Genomic DNA, 12,698 nt, shown 5'->3' with positions numbered 1-12,698 from the left:
CCACTTTAAAACAAAAAATGGCCATGAATTATAATACAAATAATAATTCACATTTCCTGTTGCTGTAGGATTAGTTTCCTGCTGTGAGAAACTGGTCAAATTAAGATAGCACATGTATAATAACAATATAGGTTTGACATTGACATCACCCAATGCCGAACAGAGTTGATCTTACAACAAATACTGTTTTTTACATGCGTGCTTTCTCTAAATGTTCCCCCGAAAACATTGAGCAGACATCCAGCTCTCTGGACATGATTTAGTAGACTTGGAAAAGGTTCAGAATGTTGGAGAAGTGGATATGATTTAGTAGACTTGGGAAAAGTTCAGAATGTTGGAGAAGTGGATATGATTTAGTAGACTTGGAAAAAGTTCAGAATGTTGGAGAAGTGGATATGATTTAGTAGACTTGGAAAAGGTGCAGAATGTTGGAGAAGTGGATATGATTTAGTAGACTTGGAAAAGGTGCAGAATGTTGGAGAAGTGGATATGATTTAGTAGACTTGGAAAAGGTTCAGAATGTTGGAGAAGTGGATATGATTTAGTAGACTTGGAAAAGGTTCAGAATGTTGGAAAAGTGGATATGATTTAGTAGACTTGGAAAAGGTTCAGAATGTTGGAAAAGTGGATATGATTTAGTAGACTTGGAAAAGGTTCAGAATGTTGGAGAAGTGGATATGATTTAGTAGACTTGGAAAAGGTGCAGAATGTTGGAGAAGTGGATATGATTTAGTAGACTTGGAAAAGGTTCATAATGTTGGAGAAGTGGATATGATTTAGTAGACTTGGAAAAGGTGCAGAATGTTGGAGAAGTGGATATGATTTAGTAGACTTGGAAAAGGTTCAGAAAGTTGGAGAAGTGGATATGATTTAGTAGACTTGGAAAAGGTTCAGAAAGTTGGAGAAGTGGATATGATTTAGTAGAATGTTGGAGAAGTGATGGTATTCATAATGTATCATTATTTATTTGTTATTAGAACCATGGCGGGTAATAGTGCCATGCCATAACGGCATGATTGAAAATCAGTTTAAACTGTGGTCACACTCCATTCAAAATAAAATAACATTGTATTTGTCACATGCGCCAAATACAACAGATGTAGACAGTACAGTGAAATGCTTACTTAAAAGCCCTTAACCAACAATGCAGTTTTATGAAAAATAAGTGTTAAGTAAAAAATAGATAAGAAAACATTTAAATAACAAATAATTAAAGAGCAGCAGTAAAAACAACATTAGCGAGGCTATATACAGGGGGTACGGGGAAAGAGTCAATGTGCGAGGGCACAGGTTAGTTGAGGTAATTGAGGTAATATGTACATGTAGGTAGCGTTAAAGCAACTATGCAAAGATAATAAACAGAGAGTAGCAGCAGTGTAACGTGGGGGGGGGGGCAACGCAAATAGTCTGGGTAGCCATTTGATTAGCTGTTCAAGAGTCTAATGCTAATAGATTGGGGGTAGAAGCTATTAAGAAGCCTTTTGAAACTAGACTTGGCACTCCAAAACCACTTGCCGTGCGGTAGCAGAGAGAACAATCTATGACTAGGGTGGCTGGAGTCTTTGAACATTTTTAGGGCCTTCCTCTGACACCACATGGTATAGAGGTCCTGGATGGCAGGAAGCTTGGCCCCAGTGACGCACTGGGCAGTATGTACTACCCTCTGTAGTGCCTTGCGGTCGGAGGACGAGCGGTTGCCATACCAGGCATTGATGCAACCAGTCAGGATGCTCTCGATGGTGCAGCAATATAACTTTTTAAGGATCTGAGGACCCATTCCAAATATTTTCAGTTGACTTTGTCGGGCCCTCTTCACGACTGTCTTGGTGTGTTTGGACCGTGACAGTTTGGTGGTGATGTGGAAGCTCTCAACCTGCTCCACTACAGCCCCGCCGATGACAATGGGGGCGTGCTCAGTCCTCCTTTTCCTGTAGATCACAATAATCTCCATTATCTTGATCACGTTGAGGGAGAGGTTGTTATCCTGGCACCACACGGCCAGGTCTCTGACCTCCACCCTATAGGCAGTCTCATCATTGTCGGTGATCAGGCCTACCACTGTTGTGTCACTGGGCAAACTTAATGATGGTGTTGGAGTTGTGCCTGGCCATGCAGTAATGTGAACAGGGAGTACAGGAGGGGACTGAGCACGCACCTCTGAGGGGCCCCCGTGTTGAGGATCAGCATAGCAGATGTGTTGTTACCTACCCTTACCACCTGGGGGTGGCCCGACAGGAAGTCCAGGATCCATTTACAGAGGGAGGTGTTTAGTCCCAGGGTCCTTAGCTTAGTGATGAGCTTTGAGGGCACTATGGTGTTGAACGTTGAGCTGTAGTCAATGAATAGCATTCTCACATAGGTGTTCCTTTTGTCCAGGTGGGAAAGGCCAGTGTGGAGTGCAATAGAGATTGCGTCATCTGTGGATCTGTTGGAGCGGTATGCAAATTGCAGTGGGTCTAGGGTTTCTGGGAGCCATGACCAGCCATTCAAAGCACTTCATGGCTACAGACATGAGTGCTACGGGGCGGAAGTCATTTAGGCAGGTTACCTTAGTGTTCTTGGGCACAGGGACTATGGTGGTCTGCTTGAAACATGTTAGTATTACAGACTCAGACAGGGAGAGGTTGAAAATGTCAGTGAAGACATTACATTTACATTTACATTTAAGTCATTTAGCAGACGCTCTTATCCAGAGCGACTTACAAATTGGTGCATTCACCTTATGATATCGACACTTGCCAGTTGGTCTGTGCATGCTCGGAGTACACGTCCTGGTAATCCGTCTGCGGCCTTGTGAATGTTGACCTGTTTAAAGGTCTTACTCACATTGGCTACGGAGTGCTTGATCACACAGTTGTCCGGAAAAGCTGATGCTCTCATGCATACTTCAGCGTTGCTTGAATTGAAGCGAGCACAGAAGTAATTTAGCTCGTCTGGTAGGCTCATTTCACTGGGCAGCTCACGGCTGTGGTTCTCTTTGTAGTCCATAATGGTTTGCAAGCCCTGCCACATCCAACGAGCATCAGAGCTGGTGTAATAGGATTCAATCTTAGTGCTGTATTGATGCTTTGCCTGTTTGATGGTTCGTCGGAGGGCATAGCGGGATTTCTTATAAACGTCCGGGTTAGAGTCCCGCTCCTTGAAAGCGGCAGCTCTACCCTTTAGCTCAATGGGAATGTTGACTGTAATCCATGGCTTCTGGTTGGGGTATGTACGGACCATGTCATCGATGCACTTATTTGTATTCCCCCCCCCCAATTTCATGGTATCCAATTTGCAGTTACAGTCTTGTCCCATCGCTACAAATCCCGTACGGACTAGGAAGAGGCGAAGGTCGAGAGCCGTGCGTCCCCCGAAACACAACCCAGCCAAGCCGCACTGCTTCTTGACACAATGCCCGCTTAACACGGAAGCCAGCCGCACCAATGTGTCAGAGGAAACACCCTACACCTGGTGATCGTGTCAGCGTGCATTGCACCCGGCCCGTCACAGGAGTCGCTAGAGCACGATGGGACAAGAACATCCCTGCCAGCCAAGGCGAGGGAGAGCTTTGTATGCATCTCTGTGTCACGACTTCCGCCGAAGTTGTTCCCTCTCCTTGTTCGGGCGGTGATCGGCGGTCGACACAGTTATTTCTCTCCTGCGTCTGAATTCTCTGCCGCCAGTTAAACACCCTTACACTCTGTGTGTGGAGTAAAGGTGGTATAGAGTTTTTTTCCCCTCTGGTTGCACATTTAACGTGCTAGTAGAAATTGGGTAAAAAGGATGCAAGTTACCCTGCATTAAAGTCCCCGACCACTAGGAGTGCCACCTCTGGATGAGCATTTTCTTGTTTGCTTATAGCCTTATACAGCTCATTGAGTGCAGTCTTAGTGCCAGCATCGGTTTGTGGTGGTAGATAGACAGCTACTAAAATTATAGATGAAAATAGTGTGGTCTACAGGTTATCATGAGATACTCTACCTCAGGTGAGCAAAACCTTGATACTTCCTTAATATTAGATTGTGTGCACCAGCTGCTTAAAAGTATACACAGACCGCCACCCCTTGTCTTACCAGAGGCGGCTGTTCTATCATTTCGATGCAACGTAAACCCCGCCAGCTGTATGTCACTCAAGTCGTCGTTCAGCCACGACTCGGTGAAACAAAATATTTCAGTTTTTAATGATTCAGTACTACACAAATATGTTCAATTATTTATTTACTAGCTAACTAAATAATAACATGATAACATACACACTTATTACATGAGACAAAGTTCCCTAGCGGACTTTTACAAAATGGTGGCTTTTTACACAACAACATGAAAAGGGAGAAAGAGAGAGAAGACACTTATCGTCAATACCTTTCAGAACTATTCTCACAGTAATCATAAAGTTTGCACACAAACTGCCGCCCGTTTAGAATAAGAAATCATGAATGTATTTTCGTGAGTGCCTTTGTTTGCCGTTTATCTCTGTCGGAACCAGCCCTCCTTAGGAAGGTTGTTGGCCTTTTAGCGGCAAGCTGTATGTCTCTGATTGTCCAAATATTTGACTCAAGTCAGCTAATCAGCTGTTTCAGGGATTGTTTAAGAGGGGGGTTTGTTTTCCCCTCATGTTGGTATTCAGGATTTGGACCACGATGGACATGACCTGAAGCTCGCCGTCTCTCTGGTCTAAAGGAAGGTGAGTTTATTTCTTCACCTCGTGTTGAGGTTAAAAGTTCCAACCATTTCAAACGTGTAGCTCCCGCCTTACGTTTCCTGGTCTAATGTTAATCTCTGTTGGTAATCATTTTAGGCACTCTGGCCAAAGGGCACGGTTCCGTCGGTCTGACATGCTCTCTGACCTTATCGGGGCGTGGCTACTTACTTATGCACAGTTTATAGGCGATAGATTCTCTTATACCTCCTAAAATCACATTCATATCTTAACAAATATACTTTCATTCTTTTTCATATCATATGCACAACGTATTGGATGGAAACTTGACCTATAAAGGGGATATACTTTCCAAGTTACAGTATTTCGTCCATACAATTTTTTATGACATCACAAAATGAAAACCAATATGACATTAGTTTTCTATAGCTCCCCACTGACCATTCCCCACATTCTTGTGTTAGAATTGTTGCTCCATTATTCACGTTTGACTGTGTTAGAGTTTCGGGGGGGAAAAGTCTGTTATTAACAAAGAACATTCCTTGAGTTAAATACTGGAGGGGGAAATAAAGTCTCCTTCTCCTGTAATTTACAACAGGGTGTGAACTGTCGACCACCCCCCCCCCCCCCCCCCCCTCTGTGGGCGAGAGAGAGGCCTGGTTACAGTCATCCCCCACCTGTCTGATCTGACCCATTCTGATCAGTCATGACACTAAACATTGGTATTCAGAAACAACCACAGTATCTACACACAGTAACTCTCACAGTGAGGGAGAAGAGGAGGGAGAGAGGAGAGAGAGAATTTAGTGAGCCTAGAGAGAGTATTAATTAGTGTTAATATTTTTGTTCAGTGTAATTACTGTCCAGTGTAACTGTGCTACAGTAACTCCAGACACCAGGCTTCTGTGTTATGAAGGGACGCCCCACTGTACGAGACATAAAAGAAAACACAAATGTCTAATTACACCATCATCATCTCTTCCTCCCTAATGCCTTGTTTGTCTGCACCACTCGTTAATTGGTGACCCGCACAATTGGTCAGAAAAACACAATGGCTCTGATGATGGAGCCAATTAAATGGCGGGGAGGCAGGGTGTACACGTGCCCCGCCGAGAGGGTTATGGCTGCCACATCATGCTTCATCGGACTCAAAACACACTGTTATGGTGGAAACCAACACCCCAAGCACGGGATGGGACGTTTAGAACCACACGAGCCCAACTCTCACTCTCATCACGGTCTCTGTACCACTTTAAACAAGCAACTTATAAAGGCTTTGTAGAGTATTCATAGGTCTTCATAAGCCCTACATAGATACATCACTAATCGGTTATGAGCAAAGTCCTACTACATAAAGGGTGTATGAAGTCTGTATAAAGGTTACACAGTATATTGAGTCAAAGGCTGCTACGGTGGAGAAGAAAAAACAGTGTACTGCACTGTAGAAAGTATGTCTACAGTATTTAAGTAAAGGGAGATATACATAATGGGACATTTCTATCTGATAATGTACATAGCATGTGTTTTGTTTTGCTATTTACTCTGACACAAACACATAGAAATCAACTAGCTTGATAATCTTCAGCTATATCTAACTCTGTGACAATAGAAGCAAGCGTTGCAGCTACATTGGCAAGGCTATGTAAATATACTGTAATCCTCCAAAGTGACTTTTGCCTGCCAACAAGCATTGTTAAAGCACTCTGCTTCTTTACATATCAAGTGGATGAGCAGTGTTTTTATTCTACTCCTCTAAATCTAGCAAACATGCCAGAATGGGGTTCAATTATTTCCTTGTTTTCTTTTCTTGCTCTGCCATTTGCACGTTGAATCAAGATAAAAGAGTCATATGAACGGACACTAAAATACTGAAATATTTAGATTTTTTCCATGCCCCCTGTATTTCTACCTGATTTCTCCATGCAACCCTCAGTCTGTTGGAAACGCATCATGCCTTGTCATTGGTTGGCTTTGTTCTTACCTCCCAGACTGCTCTCGGTCTGTAAGGCCCCGGGGACCTTGGGACGGGGCAGCCTCACTGATCCAACCAGTAAATATTTAATGACCTTGTAATTACATGGAATCAAATCTTAGCAAAGCTATTCATTTACACCCCTCTGAAAGAGGAGGGAGGGAGGAGAGGGGGGAAGGGAGATGAGGGGAGAAGGGTGAGGAGGGTTACATCTATGAAATCGCAAACTATAATTAGTCTGGCCCTAACGAGCGAGGGAGGAATAAGTGCATGGTTGAGAAAAATGAAGCGTGTACGTGAGATGTCGCTCCGATGGCCAGCGCTGTCATGCTCCGCGACACTGCCGCGACCGGACAGCCGCCCGTCCACTTTGATCTGGGCTTATGCATACGGAATGAGGTCAGACCGTGGTCACATACACAGAGAGACACACACAAGCATACACACACACACACACTCATTAAAGAGAGTCCCCTCGGAGGGAGGGAGAGGGGGCACGGTAAGGGCTTCTGTTCAAAGGGCTGCCACACCAGGACCCCTGCAACGGGAGACTGACACTCAGACACGGATGAAGAAAGGAGGACAGAAAGGAACGAAAGAGAAGGGGGGGGGGGTTTCACTGCTCATACACATCACTTAATTATGGTCTTAATAGGGTTAGATGGATTAGACAAATGATTGACCCCAACGCGAGGTGAGGGAACTATTAGATAATCAGCTATATCAGAGATATAGGATCTCTCTCATCACACTGCTAATGAGGGGGACACCATTCAACCCTCTGAATGACTGAAAAAGAAACAACTCATTCTTTATTTCCTGATAGGTTCCATAAACTGGGCAGTGAAGCTCAGAATTTTGGACGGCAGCATGTTTTTTGTTCTTTCTTTATTCCCTTACTGTACTCTAGTTTCTCTGGACTGGAAAGCCCTAAATATGTCAACTCCTAGATGAAGAGCCAGTACCTCCTATCAGGAATGTAACACCTCATTCAGTTACATACTTCAAGACACTTTATACTGTATTTAACTTTCAATTGAGATTCTCCATTGGAAGTGCTTCTTAATCAAGGGCTAGGCTTAACCTGTGTCCGGAAAAGCAGCGGTATTACAATTTAAAGCGTGCACTCACCACCATGTCTGATGCCTTGGGTTTAACCACCTTCATGAAGGCTCCCCGGGCTTCAGCCTCCTGCTGTTCTGTCTTACAAACCTTCCTAGTGTCTAGGAACTTTAGGGTGGGTAGCTTGTGCAGAACAAAGTACCTGAGGAAACACACACACACACACACACAAATGTTGGTAACACTTTTTGCTAACAGATATATGACATAAAATATGATCTACAAGAGATGTACTTTACGTATTACACCATGAAATGTCTCAGTTGACTGTACACCAAATCATATAACACACACTTTACTTTATAGACTAGGGAAATTAACAATATCTACAGAAAAACAAACAAATGTATACGTACGATGATATGAGTAAAAAGTCCTATATTACTATAGAAACTGAACACATCTAGTGAATACATAATCAAACCACAAGATGTGTATATATTGTAGTTAAACATCATCTTCCAGAGCATTACAACTAGTTCATATCCACGTACAAAAGCTATTATGCAAATGAAATGACAGAAATTCCAATTTGTAAAACGGGACATATCAACAAACAACTTGAAAAGACTACTTGTTTACTTAGTAGAGATATAATGGCGATGACATCTATCCTTCCATGCAATAACCTTCAAAGTTTATAAAAATAAGGGCAGAAATATAAATAGAACGAAAGGAGATACGCCCCATCTGCCTGAGCTGTCATTCCTGTAACATCACAGATATCTTCTCTAAGCTTTCAGACACGATCTTTCATTGGGAGGGAGAGGAAACATCAGGTTGATAACGGCTGGGATACGGAGATGACAACAGATCCATTCAGAAAGCGGGTGGGAACAGAGGACAGTAGAGGAAAGGAGAGGAGAGGAGGACAGAGGAGAGGAGAACAGAAGAGAGGAGGACAGAGGAGAACAGAGGAGAGGAGGACAGAGGAGAGGAGAACAGAGGAGAGGAGAACAGAGGAGAGCAGAGGAGAGGAGGACAGAGGAGAGGAGAGCAGAGGAGAACAGAGGAGAGGAGAACAGAGGAGAGCAGAGGAGAGGAGGACAGAGGAGAGGAGGACAGAGGAGAGCAGAGGAGAGGAGGACAGAGGAGAGGAGAGCAGAGGAGAACAGAGGAGAGGAGAACAGAGGAGAGGAGAACAGAGGAGAGGAGAACAGAGGAGAGCAGAGGAGGACAGAGGAGAGGAGAACAGAGGAGAGCAGAGGAGGACAGAGGAGGACAGAGGAGAGGAGAGCAGAGAAGGACAGAGGAGAGGAGAACAGAAGAGAGGAGGACAGAGGAGAGGAGAGGAGGACAGAGGAGAGGAGAGCAGAGGAGAACAGAGGAGAGGAGAGCAGAGAAGATGAACAGAACAAACATTTCAAGGCTGGAGGTTACAGCCAAACAGAACAGAGGAACAGTTACAGCCAAACAGAACAGAGAAACAGACATGTCAATGCTGGAGGTTACAGCCAAACAGAACAGAGTAACAGACATGTCAAGGCTGGAGGTTACAGCCAAACAGAACAGAGTAACAGACATGTCAAGGCTGGAGGTTACAGCCAAACAGAACAGAGTAACAGACATGTCAAGGCTGGAGGTTACAGCCAAACAGAACAGAGTAACAGACATGTCAAGGCTGGAGGTTACAGCCAAACAGAACAGAGTAACAGACATGTCAAGGCTGGAGGTTACAGCCAAACAGAACAGAGTAACAGACATGTCAAGGCTGGAGGTTACAGCCAAACAGAACAGAGTAACAGACATGTCAAGGCTGGAGGTTACAGCCAAACAGAACAGAGTAACAGACATGTCAAGGCCGGAGGTTACAGCCAAACAGAACAGAGTAACAGACATGTCAAGGCTGGAGGTTACAGCCAAACAGAACAGAGTACAGACATGTCAAGGCTGGAGGTTACAGCCAAACAGAACAGAGGAACAGTTACAGCCAAACAGAACAGAGTAACAGACATGTCAAGGCCGGAGGTTACAGCCAAAAAGAACAGAGGAAGAGACACAGCAGCAGCAGTAGCTAAGTGAAGGGTGAGGAGGGACATGGAGGAACCACGATATGGACACAGACAGGCTCCATACAGAAGGTGATGATGGTGGTAACAGTAGGGGTGAAGATAGATAGTAAAACCAATGTCAGCATGTCAACACATTAGGATTATAGGGAAGGGGAATATGGATTGATCTATAAACTTGTCACGACGTCCGCCGAAGTCGATGCCTCTCCTTGTTCGGGCGGCGCTCGGCGTTGCCGGTCTACTAGCCATCGCCGATCCACTTTTCTTTTTCCTTTGGTTTTGTCTTTGTTTTCACACACCTGTTTTCCATTTCACAATGACATGTTCCTGTATTTAAACCCTCTGTTTCCCCCATGGTGTTGTGCGGGATTATTACATGTTCAGTTAGGTTTATTTTGATGGCTGGTTTTTTGACGGGTGCTGTGTTCACCCGTGCGTTATCTTTACCGTCTTGTTTTGGTCAAGTGTAATTGTTACCTTGTGCCTTGTTGAGTAAAGTACGTTGCTCATTCATTTTGCTCTACTGCGCCTGACTTCATGCACCAACTACACTCACCTTCTGACAAAACTACAAAAGATTATACAAACAGTATATTATGACTCAAGCCTGAGAACATCTGAGAGGGGTATAGTACGAATCAGGATCTAGGAATTATACTGCGAACTTGCATAAATATTCTGAAATATATTTTTATTATTTTGAAAAATAAGCTTGAAATGGGCATGGCCCATTCAACAACCAAAAACACACATCTAAGTTTATATTTCTTAATAAACCCGAAAATCTAGTTATTTCTGGTTGTTTATCAAAGTCAGCTGGCTAACTTATTGATCCTACTTTGTAGTATACCCCTCTGGCCAGAGGTGTTTTAGCAGTAGAGGAGGCACATACACAGATAGGGGTCTACCTGTGCCCCTGTACCTGCCCCTTCGCCCTCCCACTCGCCAAGTGCCCTTTTGAATGGTGGTAAACTTAGTTTGAGTGTGTGTAGTAAGCTACCTAGTTTAAATATCAACCGTACTGCCACAGAAGCAGCACTTGAGCATTTATTTCCTTCTAGAATCATAGCCGCTGGAAGGCTGCTGGAGGTAAATCATTTGTCAAAGCTATAGAATTACGGCTATCTGTTCAGAAAGAAATGAAATCATTCAGAATAGCCTAGTACACCTTGCCTGACGACTCAAACTGAATTCTTCCACTGCTCTATGTTCGCTACATTCTTCAGTCTGAGACTGGCATCGTTGAGGTCAATTGTGATGAAGTTAAAATTAGGGGTTTTGTACAAAACAAAGTCATCAGCGGTTTCTGGGACCAATCAGAACGGTTAGAGAACGTGTTTGCGTTCTAGAAATCATCAGGGTGGTTCTCAGATCCAGACTCATTGCGGGGAAGAAACTAGCGTCCGTGGGCATGGCATAGCGTTTGGCCCGGAGCAAGGAGTTTGGGTAGCCAGGCAATACTACACCATGAGTAGGTTAATAATTGAGCCACAGAGGATAAATAGCTTCTTTAAAAAATTGCCTAGTGGATTGTGTGGAACCCAATAACAAGGCATAGCCTATAGTCTGGAACGTGCAGCAAATCTGTCAGTGAACAACATGAAGACAAAACAGGCCTTTCGCAATATTTCAAATACAATCGCGGGAAAACGCAAGTTGGAAAGCAAATGACTCCTGCTGAAAAGAGAAGAATCTGGGAAAGGAGGTACGGCAGGGCGGGCCAGGCCCCCTAAGGCTCGCCCATAACACTGGAGTGAGCTGTACATCGTTGGGTTAGTCAGTGACACTAGAAAGCTGTTTAGGACTATCATTTTCCTCCTCATATTGTACAGTGTGTCTCCACACACCTAGGCTATTGATGGATTCAAGACAAGGTCGGTTTTATTGATTTCAGATTCTCAGTTTCAGTGTCAAAGTAGCCTATCATTTCGATCATAAAAAATATTCTGCCAAAGTCTCCAGTCATGTAAAATGATGTAGAATTGCATGAAATGCATTTATAAAAGGCCACATTTTTCACGGGCCATGGGCTCCTACAAATGTGTGCACCTTCTGTCAGCACCTGTACTGCTCTATGCCACTACGCAAATGAAATGATATGCATGCAAGGCTTATTTTAAAAGTTCCAGACCAAGCCTGAGGTTTTTTAGCAGTTGAGTGACAGAGAGCTGAAACCCCTGACATTTATCCTATTGTAATACACAAAAGTCTCAAATAGACGTTGTCTGACAAACAGGAATAATTATAATTCAAGTCTCCTTTTTACAGTTCTCCTTAAAACCTTGTTCATGATGTTTGAGCGGATGGGTTGAGTGGATGGGTTGAGGGACGAGTGAGCACGGGGCCCAGTGCTGGTGGGGGGTATAGGGCACCTGAAGGAAAACTGTCCAACTGTAGGAAAAGTATTTAATCAGGGAGGAACGAAAGACCTCCAAACAAGATTATGTCACTCAAGCCAATGTGTAAACATGGCTGGTAACAACTGGTTCTGCTTCACGATGAATGTGTGACATACCCCCAGAGGCAATTTCACTCATCCCAGAGGCTTCTCCAAGACGCCGCTGACAGAAAAGAGGTATACAGAGTGGACTTTTAGTCTGACTCAGGAGGCGTGCATACCATCCACAGCTTCCAAGTATATTACTCGCTAATGTTCAGTCCCTGGACAATAAAGTAGACAGGCTCTGGGCGAGGATCTACTTCTAGAGAGACATCAGGAACTGTAACATAATCTGTTTCACAGAATCATGGCTCTCTCCGGATATACTGTCCCCGTCCATACAGCCAGCCGGGCTATCAGTACATCGCGTGGACAGGAAGAAAGAACTTTCCAGGGGGGAAAAAGGCAGAGGTGTATGTTTCATGATTAACTACTCATGGTGTGATTGTGGTAATGTTCAGGAACTCGAGACCTTTTGTTCATCAGATCTGGAATACCTCAATGAAATGC

At 44.1% G+C, this 12,698-nt stretch overlaps 1 protein-coding gene across 2 annotated transcripts in view; it reads right to left on the bottom strand.

The window, feature by feature from the left end:
* LOC139562568 (leucine-rich melanocyte differentiation-associated protein-like) overlaps nt 1-12,698 on the bottom strand; it is a 467,479-nt gene that overhangs the window by 146,642 nt on the left and 308,139 nt on the right. For both annotated transcript variants that reach the window (XM_071380342.1, XM_071380341.1), the window contains exon 5: nt 7,746-7,878. In XM_071380342.1, the coding sequence (XP_071236443.1) occupies nt 7,746-7,878 (133 nt within the window). The remainder of the gene's footprint in view (nt 1-7,745; nt 7,879-12,698) is intronic.

The sequence above is a fragment of the Salvelinus alpinus genome, chromosome 32 (assembly GCF_045679555.1).
Source record: "Salvelinus alpinus chromosome 32, SLU_Salpinus.1, whole genome shotgun sequence".
Lineage (NCBI taxonomy): Eukaryota > Metazoa > Chordata > Actinopteri > Salmoniformes > Salmonidae > Salvelinus > Salvelinus alpinus.
This window is presented reverse-complemented; position numbering and strand designations above follow the sequence as displayed.